At 39.0% G+C, this 19131-nt stretch overlaps 1 protein-coding gene across 1 annotated transcript in view; it reads right to left on the reverse strand.

Annotated features, from left to right (window-relative positions):
* wb (wing blister) overlaps window positions 1-15270 on the reverse strand; it is a 149760-nt gene extending 134490 nt beyond the window's left edge. The window contains exon 1 of the mRNA XM_043415324.1: window positions 14532-15270. Coding sequence (XP_043271259.1) covers window positions 14532-14646 — 115 coding nt within the window. The 5' untranslated portion in view covers window positions 14647-15270. The remainder of the gene's footprint in view (window positions 1-14531) is intronic.
* Between the last annotated feature and the right edge of the window lie 3861 nt (window positions 15271-19131).

Consider the following 19131-nt stretch of genomic DNA (forward strand, 5'->3'; position numbering starts at 1 on the left):
TACGATGCTGAAGCTTGCGACGTTGGAGTCCAACGAATTTAACGAAAAAAACATTTGTGATTGGGCTATTTTTTGCTTCACGAAATCGATGGTGCGGATTGAAAAACCTTTCGAAAAAAAAGCACCAACCGCCCTTCGTTGTTTTTCGAAAAATACGATGTTTGAAAAGTCTACAAGAGTTTCCGAACCGAATGGAACATCGTCAAAGAGCCAAACTCTTAAAGCAGCGAGGAATTTCCACTCTGCGATAATCGAACTCGAAACCTTTACAGCAGAGATGTTTATTCAGTTGATGAAATTATCGAACCTCGTAATTGTAGTACGAGTAAATACGTTTGTGTTCGATCGAGCGAACGGAGCAGTACGGACTGCACAATTCCGGCTCGAGGACCGAGAGTAATGATTTTATAAAGGATCCATCCGATGAAGCTTGGAGAAGACTTTAACGAGATACTTATCATAATGCATTTTTTTATCGTAAAATTTTATTATGATAATACAAGCTTGGCTTATGGTTAATGGGCCAAAGGACGTAACACATAAGTGGAGTATTAAAGCGAAATTGCGCAAGCTGCGTGCTGGATTTTCTCTTTGAACTACACGAATTGAGCTATTTCAGTTCCCAGCAGCAATCTCGTAATCTCGCATACTTTTGCACTGTTGCTTTATAATTCATTATAATCAAGAGTTCACGTTACTAATAACAAAGATTAATTTACTGGCAATTGAGTCATTGCACGATTACTACGTCTGCTATTTGTATATGATCTAGACGCGCCGCAGTGATAAAGTGAAATATCGTAATGATCGTCCAAGTCTCTACAGGCGCCTGGGTCTGTGGCACGAAGGCCCATTTTTCTGTTTTCTCGTATTTAGCTTGCGTTACAGCGGCGTAGCGTGGATAACGGTTGGCAGAATTCCTCCGCTCTTATTTGGGTCAGGCACGCATTCGTTTTTCTCCGGAATAACTGGAAGGGAGACCAGAAGTTCGTTTGGCATTTTTTAAGGAATTCGTGAAAAATTGAGGGGAGAGTAGAGTTGGAAAGCTCAAAGTACGACAATGAACAGTTTGTGCATTGCAAGGTACACCAATACCCAAACTTTTTATTCAAAAGACTCGAGAGTCTTTTTCTCTATAAGCATAGGAAAAATGATGTTGAACTTTGCAACGTTGGAGTCCAACGAAATGATGTAAAAAAGCTCTCCAACGATTTCAACAATTATACAATTTAACTACCGAATTTGCAATTCGTAGTTTTTCAATCTACACCAATGATTTCGTGAAATAAATCATTGGTGAATTACAAACGTTTTTTTCGTTCAATTCGTCGGACTCCAACGTTGCAAACTTCAGCGTCGTACATAGTAAAAAATTTTAGTTATATTTTTAAATACTTAAAAAATTCTTGAAAAATAATATATTCCTCGCAAACAAGCCCAAACAAAACGAATTCGTTTTCTCCGTGTAAGAGGATCGTAACAGCGGTTAACGCGCGATTAAAGAATTTTTCAACGGTCCATGGAAGAATCAGTTCCATTTAAGAAATCCACTTTTCTCAGGATTCCCACTGACCCACATCTCTCATTTGTAAGAAGCTCGTTTCTCAAGTGTACTTAACGTCACTTCATGTATCTTTCATACTCGCGACATCAACATCGATATATACAGCCGCATACGCATCAATATATCTGTACAAATCTACAAAAGAACTAACTGTGGATTGTCTCCGAACTGAAGACTCGCGATTACAAGAGACATTTGCCGCAGGCTGCCGGCGAGCGTCTCTCTTCCTCGTCGAGACAGGAGGTTCGTCGTTTGCCCGATGACAGAGACACTCGTCTCGTCGATTACGAGCTTGCGTTTATATATAAACAGCAGCGAGAATCGCGATCGAGAGAATTCGCGCGAGACCACCAACAGGAGAATCGCATCAGTCGAGCACTGAAGCATATATGCGGTGATTTCAGTAGCTAAATTTGAGAGAGGCTTCGAGCCGTTGCTCGCAACAATAATTACGCCCTTTTGGCTCCGAGGCGCAAGGCGAAAGTCAACGAGCTGATGTGCGCTTGTTTATCGATACCACGAAGCACCGGTGCGATAAATCTGTCCCCGTGGACGTGCGATCTCGTGGTAAATTTTCTATATGTATATACGCGCAGGCAGCGGCGGCGTACGTACACGTGCACATACGTCGTTCGAGCCCACAAGGGACACCTGCAACGTGCGGAGCATTGGCATACGAGCGAGCGAGCGAGAGGGGAGCGCGTGGATGAGGAAAAATGAGGATGCTGGAGATACATTCTGCCAGGGGGTTTCACCGGTGGCAGTCTTGATTAACAACTGTCGTCGCGATGACTATTCGGAGGGAGATTTGAAATTTCGAAATTTCCTGATGAGCCACTGGAAAACATGAGCTTCGACGAAATTACGAACATCCAAGTTTGGATAATACCTGCGCCGATTAATACGGACGATCGTTAATCACGAAATAAAAGATAAAATGCTCCTCCTAGAGGCGCTACGATTAGCCTGTATACAAATGTATAATCGCGCATTTCTCGTCGGAGGTATACGAAGATGGATCAAGTGTTAGGCGTTTCTCGAAGTAGCTGCGCGCGGATGACAGATAAATGGGAGACTCACGCGCGCTACCTCATTTCTGATTTATTTTAAATGTATAAACGTATATCATTCTGGAATTTTGAAAGGATTCCTTTAGAGCCACGTTATCGCTGGCAAGGTTTCACACTGATGCTGCTCGAAAGATGTTTTGACACTATCTTGTAAAAACATGCGACGACGGTTCAACTCGGAAAGTGGGTGAATTGAATAGGCTTTTTCTTCGATCGGTGTGAACGAATCTCTTCGATATCATTACGGTTAAAAGAGCTCTTGAATTGATTTGTAATGAGCAATTTTGAGTGAGTTTTAATGGCGAGACAAGAGCGTTACAACAATATAATTGTAAATTAATCGATAATGCTCCGTAATTACAAAATGGAAATACGGTACCGAAACGACGCTGAAGTTTCCAACGTTGGAGCCCAACGAAATGAACGAAAAAAAACGTTTGTAATTCATCAATTTTTTATTTCACGAATCGTTAGTGCAGCTTGAATAACTACGAATTGCAAATTTGGCAGGGAACAAAATAGGAGAATTACTGGAATTATTGGAGAGTTTTTTTCGATCATTTCGTTGGACTCCAACGTTGGAAACTTCAGCGTCATGGTACCGAATAGTTTAACCTTTGCGAAATTCATGTCACACTTTCCATGGAAAAATGTTCAAAGTAGTTCGGCCGTTCGATAAAGTACGGTGAAGGATGACGCTGAAGTTTCCAACGTTGGAGTCCAACGAAATGATCTAAAAAAACTCTCAAATAATTCCAGTAAATCTCCAATTTTCTTCCCTGCCGAATTTCCAATTCGTTATTTTTTAAGCCACATCAATAATTCGTGAAATAATAAAATAATGAATTATGAATCTTTTTTTCGTTCACTTCGTTGAACTTCAACGTTGCAAACTTCAGCGTCGTCGGTGAAGGTCCACTTTTTTGCGGTAATTTTGCAAAATTTTGAATCATTTAATTTATAATATAGAGTATCCTTAACACGATATACTTTACGGGAGAACTCACAATGATATTAATTGTGAAAAAATTATACGGTGTTCGAACTTCGGAAAAGTTTATACCGTGAAGAAAATTTATCACAGACTCCGTTTCTTTAAAAAAAGAAATTACCTTACGAGGCTTTTGAGGAAAAAAACATGAAAAAACTTGAGTTTTTGACGCATCGAAAGCGGATGTCAGTCGCTACTGCTGGTAACAGCTGATTGAGCTTCGGGCAAATTCGGGAATCGCGGGAATTTCATCAAATTTATTTTTGAGACTGACTCACGTGCTTTAATTCGTCTAGTAGCTTCGCTTTTTGTGCCATTACACAGACATAAACTTTCTTTCGCCCAATAAAAATGTTCCCTCGATTGCGTGTATTTCTAGTGTCACCGATTCCGACTCAATCATTAACTATAGTCAAGTTGAAGTATAAACTTCATCTTTTATGATATTTTTAAAGCATTTTATAACATTCTTGTAATAAAAATATTCTCAGTGTAACCGTTTATGAATTTTATTAATAATTTAGACTTATAATTAACCAACATAAAGTAATTGCAAACTTTACTAGTCATAGAACGGGGCCAAACTACTTTGATCGTAATGAACCAAGACTTTGAAACCGTAGACCGCTGGCTCCAGATGATAAGATTTACAGCTACTTCCGGTTGAGGAAAAGGGTTCGCGATAAAATTGGATCGTACGAGCCTCTCGCTCCTCCGGACTGTCAAGGGGGGGAAAATTTATACAATGCGAGGGCGCAGACGTCTGGAGTACATAGTAGTGCTGCTTGCATTGAAACAGGGTTGACAGAGAGGCGAGAAAGAAAGAAAGAGTGAGGGGGGGAGGGAGAGGGAGAATGCCTAAAGCTACAGCATACAAACTAACAGAGACATATCTCAATCTGGCGAGTGTGAAAGATACAGAGACCAAGAACTAGAGGCTGAGGGTGTTACGCACTTTTATTACTACAGAGAGCCATATATACATATATTCAGCCGGAAGTCGAAGGTGACTCGAATGTTTGCGACGACATTTATAACAGAGTCTGTTACACTCAATGTGTATGGACTTTATTAAAGCTCAAAAGATTCGCGTGACACTTAAATGTGGGGGGTAGTACACTGAACGGGAGTATAAATAATATGCGGCAAGGTGCGACCGGAAGTCGTTCGGATTTTCTCGCGGTTTAAATCTCTCATTTGCAATAAAGTTCAGAGCTCCCATTGTCGTCTGAGGATACACCTACACGAAGAAATTCGGCTGCGCAGGTCCCTCCGTACATCAAGTTCCGGGTATTTTGTCATTTATCTTACAACGTTCACCACTTTTTCGTAGGTTCACAATATTTTTACGGTGTCCGCGAAATGTTGTGCGCACGTGCAAGAGGGACAAACCGTAACAATATTTTACAATAGTTACATTAGCTGCGTTTGAAAAATGGCATTTTATTTGTTAGAAATAACAGAGAATCCTGGTGACAAAACGCAGCCAGATCTTTTGACAATTTTTTGAAATTTATTTTTAAAGAGGATTCGAGGCAATCCGGAGACGTGGTATTCGTACGAAAAACCAATACAAAAGCTCTGCCGCACTCCTGTGTACGCGTGAGTATCACGGTTTTTGGGCTTTTGCAGTTTCTAAGAATGATTATGGAATATTATAAAATTTCCCATCGTTTTTTTTTTTCATCTTGTTTCTTTCTCTCAATTGTTGTCTGAACATTTGGGTAGTTTGTTTTAGTGGAAAATAAATGATGGCATATTTGCACTTTATAATGAAAAGGAAGCCTCTCAGATTTGTAATCGTAGCAAACGATCGATGGTACGTAAAAAAAGGAGAATTTTTGTCAATAAAAACTCTTTTAGTTGTGATTTTGGAATTGGCAATCCCACATTCAGTTTATGAGAAACCACCTCATTCGTTTTGACATCGCCTGATTTTCGAGGAATTATGAATCATTTTTTTTTTCATCTTCACCTCGCATTAGTATCGCGTGAAAAAATATTCAGAGTTTCAAATAAATTTGCAGCAATGTCGCGGTGTAATTGCAGTGCAATTCGTACGAAAGACAAAGCACTTTTGCGATGCTCCAAAGCTCGGTGAAATGAAAACTCGGGCACTGGAGAGGCGACTACTTCTCGAGTGAGAAAAGTGGCTCGGGGTCAAAGGGGTTCAACAATGTTTTCCCTGCTCTTGTTCGAGTTCAAATAAAAAGAAGAAAAAATAAAGCTTGAGGAATCACTGAAATGCTAACTGTAGAAAAGCAATGAGCATCGTTATATTGGTAATGCTTTTAATTATTATCCATGAAATGGGTTTAAATACTCAATGCTTTTCATTCGCTTCAAAAGAATATGAAAGAATATTTTTCGTAAATCAATACGGTGACTGAGAGCAGAATAACTGTAGGGACAAGGAAAAAGATGAATGAGCAGGAATCCATCGAAGCGAACGTTCGTGGGAATAGAAAGGCGTGAAATTGTTTCTTCCATAGATTTGCAAAATTATTACCGCGAGATGAGCAAGCGAGTTGAGGGTTATTTTTATCGTCTAAAGATGTCAGAAGTAGCCAACGCCAGTGAAAGAGCTGGCTACACTTTACAGCCCATCGCTTATCGCTCGATCTTTCGTCTTCGTCAAAATTTATAAACTTTTTAGTAGAAAATGACAAAGACTGAGAACCTCGAAAATGAAATATGCAGTAAATTTTCCTAAAATGCAGTAAAATTTTAAAGTTCGAGTTTTTCAAGGGTGCGATCAACCCTAGGCCAAGTTCATATTTTATTTTCAAATTTTTTAGTAGCTCGACGAGCAAAAATCGAGCAAAATTTACTAAGAAAAAAAAACATTTAGTCGCGCACTTCATCGAAAAGTCCTTAAAGTACTCAAAATCTTGAGCAAGAGGTACAAAAGAGAGAGAGAGATGACACTGAAGTTTACAACGTTGGAGTCCAACGAAATGGGGTAAAAAAACCCTCTAACAATTCCAGTCATTCTATGACGCTGAAGTTTCCAACGTTGGAGTCCAACGAAATGATCGAAAAAAACTCTCCAATAATTCCAGTAATTCTCCTATTTTGTTCCCTGCCAAATTTGCGATTCGTAATTTTTCAAGCTGCACCAACGATTCGTGAAGTAAAAAATTGGTGAATTAGAAACGTTTTTTTCGTTCATTTCGTTGGACTCCAACGTTGGAAACTTCAGTGTCGTGTCATTCTCCAATTTCGTTCCCCGCCGAATTCGCAGTTCGTAGTTTTTCGACCTGCACCGAAACTTCGTGAAATAAAAAATCGGTGAATTACAAATGTTATTTTCGTTCATTTCGTCGGACTCGTGTCTTAAAGATTTTTCCTGTCTTCACAGATGTGACATAACCACCGAGCCGCTTTGGCTGTGACGTGATTGAAATGCCTTATAGAAAGTCGATATTTAAACGAATCGTTTTACGATTAACCACCGTTTAGGGGGGAATGAGTTGATCGTATCGTCCTTAAGTCAATTCATGAATGTAATTATAGGCGTTACGGCGTTTCACAATCGTATAAAAGCTAATTGAAAGAAAACACACGCAGCAGAGGGCACAAGACTAATTATAACGAGAGCGTATGCTTTTCTGAATATAAATTCTTTCGAAGGGCTTTTTAGTGAAATCACTGTTACACAGAAGATACGTAACATATGTATAAATATATCTATTTAAATGGTCCATAGAGGAAAATATTCACGGTCCAAAAATTTCTTGACACCAAGCAAGAAGGTCGAGCTCATAGATCTCGTCTCGTTTCAAATGACGCGAGGGGGCGGTTGATAAAAATATCATTCTCTCTCGTGATCCTCTTCCTGCTACTCCGGCTAAACGGAAGTTTTTGCTCGTTTTCTTCGTTTCAGGCATCTCAAAATTCTTCCTTTTTTCATACTTTTCGTTTCATCACTCCAGCTCGTTTTTCGCTTTTGTCGAATAAAAAATGACGAATCTCGAATGCGTACGGGATTCTATATAAATATAGCGGGCCCATCTTTTGACGGGATGGAAAAGAAAAAAATGTAGCAAGATCGAGAGTCGCGAATGCGAGATAATTTGCTCATTTCTTAATTCCCTTCTCACCCCCCGCTCCGAAAATGTTAAGCTGTAAGAATATTTTAGCCTGGCGTCAAAATAACGCCGTATTATTTTTACGATGCGTCGGGATTGCCCGGGACAGAAAAAAACTCCCTCGGCGGATATCCAAGGAGATATTTCGGAGGCGAAAAAAAAACTTTACGGAAAGAAAAGTGAGAGAGCACGCGCGCGCTCCTCTGCAAAAATTCTCTCGAAGCGAATCTCTAACCACCCGCGGCAATGTTTCTTTATTGCCGGTTTATTATACGCTCGGGAACGCGGCATGCTGTACCGCCACGGCGCGTGTACTAACTTATGCTTCCGGGCTCACGAAACTCAGTTGAAGTTCGAAGACAACCTATAAAAGGAGGAAAAAATGTTATGCAATTTGATGCGAGAGGAAAGAAACGGGAGAGAGGGAGAGAGGAAAAAATATTTACCGGAGGAAACCGAACCAAATTTTTTCGTAATTCTTTTTTTCTAAGATTCAAGTTCAGTTCGCTGCAGTGGGAAAATAATTTTACACAAATTGAACGAAATTTGACGAAAACGTTGCTTCGTCAACCAACATTATTTCCTGTAAATTTCAGATCCAAAATACTTTGAAAGTTGAGAAAAAAACATGTATTCTGCAACATTTTTTACTCCCAATTTTTCCCAGTCAATGAGATTTGTGTGTTGCGACAAAACGAATGTGTTTTCCCTCAAATTTACCGTGCTAAAGTAGTTTGACGAGAATTTATGAGTCCCGAGGACGAAATTGTGCTACCCTCAAGTTTTCGTCGCCGTGCTATTGATAAAAGCGACAAACGCGGTTTCGAGCACTGTGTCATTCGTAAAAAACGCGATGCGATCGGAGAAAAGAATCGATCAAAACCATTGCCGCAGTGGCTCTCATCGAGCAACGTTTCCTTGCGAATTTCCAATCGATTAAAGCGATTCTGCAGTGCGACTGGGTATCGTAGATACAAAATGATTAAAAGCACAAGAATAAATGAGTGTGAGTAATCGGCCGATTTGTCTTGCACTTACAGAACCTCGAGCACCTTCCCATCCAATATAATCAAGCATCATCTCGAAGGAGGTTTTTGATTGACCGAAATATTAATTGGATGCTGGCACCCTGAACGAGAGAATTTCGCTCCCTCCCATTCACTCTCCCCCCGGTAATTCTCTCTTCGTCACTTGCCTTCTGTCTCGAAGCAAGTAGCTGGCGTCTGCTCTCGAAATAATCTTATTCCGTACCCCGCGTCACCTTGTTCTTATTTAAATGCCACTATCGAGAGAGACAAAGATGTGGATCGGGGCGAGAGCGAGAGTGAGAGAGTAGCGAAGATGGCATGCAAAAATAACACGTACGTACACATGCATGGTACAGACGTCGAGCGCGTCTGAAGCAACTCTTCCAGGGAGTACGTGCTTCGAGTAACGATTCTCGATCGGGGCCCCATTGGGTTATCCCGATGCGGAGACTGTGCGCAGCCCAATAGACTCGCAACGGGCGTTTATGTGCGCTCTGTGTGGAGCGTGTGTGCATATGTCGATGGAATGCGCGCAATCCGCGCACGCGGACCCCCGACCCTGACCGGCAGGATCGCCTTGAACCCCCTCGGCTACGGGACCCCACCCTGCTCCGATTCACTTGAGGATTCCTTACGAATGCTCGCACCACAAAGTCCATTTGCGAATCAACTGACACTTTCCGCCAGGTGCGTGGCATGGCGTAGAAAAACATGCAAAAAGGAAAGAAGCCTCCGCGATAGAGACGGGAAGGAAAGAGTTTTTTGAGAATAGCAAAGAGAAACTGAGGCGAGGATTGCACCGGGAGGTCGGAGCGTAACAATTTCCTGGGGACAAAAAGCATGGAGAGATCTTGACAAGATAACTGTCAATATTCGCAGGAATTTTAAGGGGGGGGGGGGGGGGGGGCGTAAGGTCAAATCATACGAAAAAAGCCATGTTTTTGTGAATTTTTTACTGACGACACAGTAAAAATATCTTTACTTAACCAGTGGTACATTGAAGTTTGATATTTGGAGAATATCTTCTCAAATTTTCCGAAAAAAATATTTAAAAATACGGCAATGGCAGCTATTTTTCGGACGTATCTCCGAAAAAAGTAGGTTTGCGGTGCCCCTCGTAACTCGCCGCTGGATCATCCGAAATCAAAAAATTAAAATTCATTCGTTAGATAATAGTTTTCCCCAGGTAACGCTGGGAGGATTTTTCGAATTTCGAATTTTTCTATTTTTCCGACCACTTTGAAGGGAAAATCACAATTTTTTGAGAAAAAATCGGCTAATTTCTTATTGCAAAATAAAAAAAAAAAAAAACTCTCCAGCGTTACCTGGGGAAAACTATTATCTAACGAATGAATTTTAATTCTTTGATTTCGGATGATCCAGCGGCGAGTTACGAGGGGCACCGACTTTGAAAACGTGAGTTGTGGGAAAAACGCTTTAAAGTTTTAAGTACTAGATATTATGCATTCAATTTCAAAAATAAAAAAAAAAATTAAATACCTTATCCCCCCCCCCCCCTTAAGGTAGATCATGCCCGTGGGATCGTATTTTATGGGTGTCCAAATTGGCTCGATTTTTACTTCCCAATCAAAGATATTATCACTCTAAATTAATGTCAGAGTTATTTATTCAATATTGTAAGTAAACTTTTTCAACTTATTTTTTGGTTAATAAAATTACAAGCCATTAATTAAGCCATCACTAACTGAACCCCAAATTGCATTCGTCACTGGCTAAAATACTCGTTTTTTTTCATATAAAAAATGAAAAAAAATGAAATTTTATACTAAAAAGTATTAATAAAAAGCCAGAAGGCTATGACAGGAATGGGCCAAGCCGAGAAGAAACGGAATGCTGAAATAAGCAAATGTGAGTTTACACGAGTGCTCATTACCAATTTCGTTCAATCATTAACATCATTTTTTCTTATTACTAGTAAGACAATCGTCTCGATTTTTTTCCCAGACCTTCGTAATATGCTTCATTATTATTGTGCACTTTTTCATAAACTTCGTAAGAAGCGTTCATTCGTTAACGATTTTTTACGCAGAGTCTCGATAACTCTGTGTATTTTTCTTCATATTTAAGCACGTTTTTCTAAATAACCAATAAGACGAACCCTTTAAAATTTGGTAAGTGTGTCAGTCGACTACTCATTTAAACTCCGTGAAAATTCCAAGATTTCAAGAAGATCGTTTCGTGCCTGAACTACCTTAAGAGCTAGAAGATTCAAACGTTAAAGTTAACAAAAAAGAGTAAAAAAGAAAAAAAAAAATCAATTTTTGAATTAAAACTTGATTCGAATCTACAAATCGCCATGATAAATAATAAGAAAAGGAATCTTTTTTTCGTTCACGAAAAAGAAATGCGAGAGCTCCGGCATCGACTTGGATAGGGGCGGGCGCTTCGTTTGAGCGTTGCTCGCGATCTTGGATATTACTACTCCCTCTCTCGCTCTCTTTTTCTCTCCGAGAGTCAGCGCTCGCGCGTATGTATTCATGCATCTTTAAGAGCACGATCTTTGCAGCCCGCGAGAATGCACTTCCCTTCGATCGCTCTCGGACACGCCCACACGTGAGCGATATATATCGATCGATCGAGAGATACTCAGCTTACCGTTAATTATCGGACTTTTGTTTTTATTTCTCAACGCACCAATAACTATATAACAGAGGATGAGCATCATCGTAAATAACCATAGGCATAACAATAAATTTTTTATTGCTCTTGTGAGAATTGTCGTCGCAATAATAAAGCGGAATGGCGAGGTGAAAATTTTTCCGGTTTCCGGTGAATCTTGAAAAATTTTGTGTTCAGTTGTTAAGGAGTTTCGGTACAGGCGATACAATGTTGCCATGCTAAACCATACTAAAAACATTAAAAATTTCAAAAAGTTGAAAATTTTCTAAAATTTTGTGAACATATTCTTTAGTGCCAAATTTGACAATACAAATTTTTTTAAGATTTTTCTTCTACACAGTTATCGAGTAATTGATCACTAAAGTTCACGTGTTTAAGCATAGCGTTTCCATATATATAGGTATACATTCCGGGCATAAGAAATCTGCTTTAATGCGTAATTACTCGATAACTAGGTAGAAGAAAATTTAGAAAAAATTTGTGTTTTCGCACTTGATGTTGAAGAGCATTGATCAATTTCTTAATATTTAGACTTCTGTACCGAAACTCCTTAAGGAGGGTGAATCGCGACGATACAATGTTGCCATGCTAAACCATGTTAAAAGTATTAAGAATTTAAAAATGATAGAATTTCATAAAATTTGGTAAATGTATTCTTTTAAAATATATAAGACAATATCAATTTTTTTAGATTTTTCTACCACACAGCTCTCGAGTAATTGAACACTAAAGTTCACGTGTGTAAGCATAGAGTTTACATATATACAGTTATACATCTCGTGCATAAGAAGTTCGATTTAACGCTCAATTATGCGATAGCCATGTGGTAAAAAAATTATGACGCTGAAGTTTGCAACGTTGGAGTCCAACGAAATGAACGAAAAAAAGATTTATAATTAATCCTTTTTTTATTTCACGAATCATTGATGTGGGTTGAAAAATAACGAATTGCAAATTCGGCAGAAAACAAAATTGGAGATTTACTGGAATTATTTGAGTTTTTTTAGATCATTTCGTTGGACTCCAACGTTGCAAACTTCAGCGTCATAAAAAATTTGGAAAAAAATTGTATTTGTATACTTGATGCCAAAGTATGTTATCACGAAATTTAATCAAATTCTGATTATTTTGATTTCGTGATCCAGCCTCCTTAAAGTGTTGAGTTTTTCGAAAAAGATGATAAAACAGAAGATCTTTTCGGACGCTGATTACAAGTTCGCATATTTGTGGGAGCTGCTGAGGCAATTTCTAATTATTCTATGTTTCAACTAATCCTATTAATCACTCGATTATTAATTAACTGAAAATAAACAAATTTGAGGCCATTATAATCTGCGATCGGATGCTGTGCACCGAAGAGAATACAAAATTTGTAATCATGCAGAATCGTTAAATGCACGGGGATTTGTAAACTACATCGTAAACATGTTTCGAGTCTCTCGTATTCAATGCTTTTCTATCTGTAAGCGCGTACAAAGTAGCTTCTGGAATGAAGTATCGTTAATTTATTTGACATGTTTATCGATTAACAGGACTTTTCTCTACGCTTTTCTAGATTATTAATAATTATCGTTATTTTCAAGATTTAACAGTTACTCAACTCCGCGTTAATTGCTGAGAATGTCAACGTTAGCATCATAAACGTTGTGTCGTTTGTTCGGGGGAAAAAACCCATCGAGACGACTCCGCAAGTTCAAGGATTATGCAGATTGTTCGAGGCTAAAGATACACGTTGTTACGTAGTTCTGGAATCTCACACGACCACCTTAATGAGACGTTTCGTCATATATTTTACATCACTAAAATCATGCTCTTTCATTTGTGCGACGAAAATTTTTTAATCATAAGCATCATGATGGGAAAGAATATTTGAAAAACGAACAAAAATGAAAAAATGACGATTATTTTTAAAGGACATGATCGCTCAATAACGACGCTGGAGTTTGCGACGCTGGAGTCCAACAAAATGATGTCAAAAAACCCTCCAATGATTCCAATAATTCTCCAATTTCGTTCCCTGCCAAATTTGCAAATTGTGAAATAAAAAATTGGTCAATTATCAATATTTTTTCGTTCATTTCGGTGGACTCGAACGCTGCAAACTTCAGCGTCGTCAATATTACTCGAGCAGAAGGTACCGGCGGAACTCATGGCGCTCAATGCCATCGTTACTGTTCTCCAAAATTCTTAATTAATATTCAATTTTTCGACGGATTCGAAGAAACTGGAAAAAAATGGTCATGGGGTGCCGCCGAAGGATATTCGATTACGATCTTTTCTCGGCAATCGTAGCCAGCCGGAGATTCAATGAAAGAGAGAAAGAGAGAGACGCGTCTATCGGTGCGGACTGATTGAATTCGTTAGAGTTTGAAGCGAAACCAGATATCCTTAGAACCTAACGATTGAATATCGAAGTATAATTTACAACAATTTAGTTGAATCTGATGATTCATTTGAGCTTCTAGCATTCCCAAATCCATTCGAATCAATTTATTCAGAAATCTGTAATTATATTTTAATTAATTTGCGACCAAGATGATTTGCGACCAGATCGATTTTCGAAATGCCATCGGTAAGTGTGTCGTCGAAAAATTACGTCTGATAATTTCAGTCGGAAAGATTGGGCCCACCTCTGAGAGAGACGAAAAAGAAGAGAGAAAAACGTGGAAGCAGACTCGGTGGTGCTAAATATACATCGAATGAAAGCCGGGGTGGCACAAAATCCTATTCCGATCTCACTGCTCCTCTCTTACTCGCGTGTCACCCGAAAATATTTTTTCCGATTAGCTTCAACACTGAGCACACATTTCTCTCGGGTTTTTTCATTCATTTTACTTTTCTTGTCACACAACCGCAATGTTTATCAATAAAATGCTCAACACCGGAGAGTTAAAAGATAAATTGTGTAGCAATAAATATAAATGTAATTGGTATTTAAAATATGCGGCATTTTCGACATCGATTTTATGAAATTTGAGAGAATTGATGAAGCAGTAAACGCATGAAACGAAGTATCCGTTAATGAGTATGTAAATACTCGATAGAGAAAGAATCGGAACGAAAGTGTTTCGTTCAGCGACGAAGGTTCGACCTCGACGCCTGGAACTTCCGATTCCCCAAAAGTCAACGAAAATCACTGGTACTAACCTTGCTTGTAATTTCTCTTGAATCCTCGAGCTCCGTCGACGTAGACTGAACAAAATAGCAAAATTAATGGAATGACCCGGCATGGCCTGAGGGCCGCAAACGAACTCGCCGACATTGTGTCACAAGGACGACTATTGAAAAGCGAAGAAAATGCGAACCGAAAAACAGAAGCACTATTTTCACTGTCACTTTATGTCCTGATTGCGCTGATGTCCGAAAACATCGCGCGCGTGACGCCAGGAAATTCAGACGATACACGAGAATTGCGGTAATCGCGCGACCGATCGAGAGCTTACGAACTTTTCCGTAAGAAAATCCGGTAGGAAACGGATAAACGTCGGTGTATAATAAAACAGTGAAAACAAATGTAAATATCGTTCACGGGAACACTTCACTGCACAAAACGCGTATGAAAACTGCACTTTCGGTACTCCTCAATGGGAAAAAATGGTATGAATTCGTACGTCGTTGATCGCGACGTATTTTTCGCACGATAGAGCAACGTCATTTCGTGACAGAGCGAAGGAGAAGCACTGCCGGGAATTTGAATATCGTGTCGTTCGTTCGTTATCGTTCGTCATCGGAAGGGGATGGGGAGGGCGAGGGGAGAAATCAGCGGGAAATCGAGACCTCAATTCGAGTTCAAATTCGATAAAAATGATCTGCAAACTTTCACTTTTATTTCCATTTGCACGAACGTGAATTTTTCGTGTGAAAATTCATTTTTCTAATCCCAGGGGCCGAATATTCATCGGGAAGGAAAAACAAAACAATATCGGGTCGTGGAAGAGTTAAATAACGAAAACAAACGCTCGCGCTCGCTTCGTAAACACAGCCGCGCGTCGTAAGCGCCGCGAGCGAACTGAAGGCCCGAAGTGAGTCTCTCGGGACTTGGCTCAACTCGCTCTGCTCGAGCAACCCCCACCAACCCCCTTTGTCCAGGTAGCCAGTCCGGTACTTCGCTTCTCGGCAGTTTATTTCTTCGGACACTTCATCTCAAGAAAACTCAAACATGCATCAGTTTATGCATTTTTATATGGGCTTGAACGAACCAACCCTTCGCTTCGTCCTTTTACCGCACTTCATCACTTCGTACTTTAACTTACTTGGCGAAATAATCGGATTCTCGAGTCCGCTGTGCACGCGATGCGCAAGTTTCGACTTTTTGAATTTTTAGTTGTCGATGATCTTTTCCGTCTCCGTCATATCCAAACTTGAGAAATTTTTTCTTTTTTTAATATCAAAGCGCTATTGAATCGTTTGAATTTTCGATAAAACGAAAATACATTTTTTTATTTCTAGTCGCCAAAAGTGCCCATTTAACACGTAAAAGATTTTCGAAATCGATAAATAATAACGGAATAAAATTAAAAGTGTAATTCACATGCAGGTTTGAAACTGCAACACAATTTTTTTTAAATCACAAGTTTATGCATTCTTAGTCCCTGGAAGCCGAGTTCCTGTCGCCGGCCACACGAAAACTGTACGAAAGTGCTAAAATCCTGATAATATTGACTCCTTTACGAACTTACCGTACGTATGAAATAGATCTCCACTCCTCGGGCAATAAAAGGCCGAATTTGAGTAAGGAAGAAATTCAAGGAGCTCGTATATTTGATTGTTTTCATAAAACTTACCGGACGTACAAACTCGATCCGCATCTCTCTGACAATCGAAGGTCGAACAAGTAAAGGAAAGTGAGAAAAGGAACATGGAAGTTTTGATTATTCGTAGAAATAAATATTCCCCAAAAGTAGATTTCTCAACATTTTTTTACTAAAGAAACATGTCTCAGAAACGAACACACACGGACATATTCAGTGGTCGAACTAAATCAATATAGTACTCGGCTAATTCCATTCTCCATTCTCTGTTCCCTCTAGAAGGTCATTTAAGATGCTTCGGTTATCTTTTTCTTTCTCCTCGTGTTGATTCTTCGGGTGGAGGATGAGGAGGAGGGGGGGGGGGGGGGGGGGTATTACATAGGAATATTTATGGATACAATCGTTTATTTCATTTCGTTTTTGTTAGATTACCAAGCGATTCGAGATTTCTTTTGTTTTATATATTCCCTCTTTCTTGGTGCTCTGCTCTATCATTATTCTTTGATCGAGTCACGTGTTCGGGCTGCTCGACTCCACGAACAGGGCCGACAATAATAAGCCCCGTGGACGCACCACTTTTTCTCTCAAACCGGAAGGTCGAGGGGGTGCGTGTGATTTTTCGTTTTATTACTGGTTCGTGGGTCAAGCGAGTCAAACAGCGCAGCCTATTGCCTCAACCCTAAAATACATTCTCACACGAAAAACTCGCAAAATCAAAGGCGCTTTCCTCCCGTAACTCCGCATTAAGGATGAAAAGATATGTCCTCGAAGCGATATGAAAACACCACAAGGAAGAGTGACGCGAGAGTTATATATTTATAAATATCTTTTTTTCTTTTTATTTTTTTTCTGTATTTGGACGATTCTTCGTTATGAAATGCCCCCTTTAAGCAGGACATTCTCGTTCGCGGTGTGTCTGTTCTATCTTTGACTGTTCACGCGTATACAGAACATTGACTTTAAGTGAAAAAAAGGTTACAAAGTTTGACTACAACGTTTTGTGACGAATCGCGTCGGAGCGACGTGGAGTTTAGGAGAGTGACGTTGATTTTTCGTTCTGAAATATTATCAGTTACTTCAAACCGTTGAAAAAGTAGGTTGAAACACATGTGAGTCGAGAAAATGTTTGATTTTCCTTTTCAAGGATAAACCCTCAATCTTATACAAATTTCAACATAAATGAAAAACATTTTATTTTCTTTTTTATCGCCGTTTAATTGATGGCAAACTATTCATCATTTTCCTCATCTCGTTCTTTCTCCCACTCTCACTATATTTTGTTTCTCCCCTCGCCGATGGTAGCGAATTGCTTGGACTTCGTTACAACCTTTTCGAAAGTCTCGCTCGTCTATTCCCTTTTTTGTATTTTGTTTTTTCTCCCACTTATTTCCTCCTCTGTTTGCATTCATTATTATTTTTCGTTTATTTTTTTTTTTTATTTTTTATAATTATCGCATCGCACTTTACCCATCCGCACACGTCCTCTACGTATAATTTATATTATCAATATAATATACTTCTCTGTTCGTTCGTCCACCTAAGTATTCGTTTAGTTAAATACTGCATTAAGGAGGAGCTCCATGCTCGAGAGTCGAAAACGATGATGCGACGAGAGTTCAAAGCGTTAAATCTATTGATATGCTTCTTTGGTTTCGTCGAAAAATACCCAGAGAGAAACCCTTGCAATAAAACGATAAAATGATTGTAGCGATTTTTGATATTTTCGAGGAATTCTCGATTTCCACGATTGGTCAGGCTCCCATCCAAATATTCGTCCACTCAACTGATGCAACAAATTCAACTGTTAGAGTCGAGAGATAAAGTTGAAAATCGAAGTTGGAGAAAAGCATGGAGCTCCTACTTGATAGGGGAGAGGGGCCGGGGGCAGAACGGGCTGCAAATTTTGACATAGGCATCAATCGAAATTCGTTTCAACGAAAAATGTCCAAAGATCGATTCCCATTGGTAAGACGGCTGGGATAAGCTGTAGAAAAAACGTCGAATCCAATATTTTCAGGTATTTCAAACGAACGTGTTGCAAGGTTCTTCAGAAACAAAATTCGAAGTTTTTTTTCGAAAATTGGGCAAAAAATATGCGAGCACGACGAAAAATCGTTCGTACTCGCGAAAAGAAGTTCTGAAAATATGGCATATTTGATTTGAAATTGCATAAGGTGCAACCCCTTCTTAAATGCTCCGAGATCGACTCCGTCTCGCTGCCTCTTATCCGCTGCGACTAAATTTACAAACTATAAAGAGGGCAACTCGAGTCTTATATTTTGTTCATGTTTTACGGTGTGCAATACGTGTGAGTGTTTGTGTGTTTGTCGTTATTTATTTTCTTAGGTCTTCAATCGCGTGTGTTTCCGGTGTATTTTATTTTATAATTTGTTTTTTGTAATTTTTTTGTTTAGTTGTGCCAATAAATTCGCGTATTTTAAATATACAATATACGGGTAAGAGATAATTATTACAATCATACGTAATAACAGTAGTAAAAGTAAAAACAGTATGAAAAATTATTGTATTGTTTCCCCATTACTTATTGTTACGACATTTTTTATTTTTTCATTCGTTCTCTCGCGACTTATTTTGTCGCATATCGATAAGCGATTGTTGTACGATGTTTTTTAAAAATTATTATTTTTATCTCCATCCATCTCTCTGTTATTTCATGTGATGATCGACTTTCGTCAGGAAGTTTAACGAAACACATGGCTGCTTACATAGTACGAATTTAATGGTATATATATCGTGACGTTTTATATATTTTGTTTTCATTGTTTAATGATGAGAGCCTAAGGAGATGATAATTTGGTTGATTAGGACGATTAGATGAGTTGTTGATTCTTTTAAAAATGATTACTCCTTAATAAGATGATTACTGGGATGCCATACGTGGAATTTCCAATCTATCAATGACAATGACTCAAGGTTTTGTTTAAAATTAAATAAACTGTGTGAAAGATTATGAAATTCCCATAAGACGATATTGG

The sequence above is a fragment of the Venturia canescens genome, chromosome 3 (genome assembly GCF_019457755.1).
Source record: "Venturia canescens isolate UGA chromosome 3, ASM1945775v1, whole genome shotgun sequence".
NCBI lineage: Eukaryota > Metazoa > Arthropoda > Insecta > Hymenoptera > Ichneumonidae > Venturia > Venturia canescens.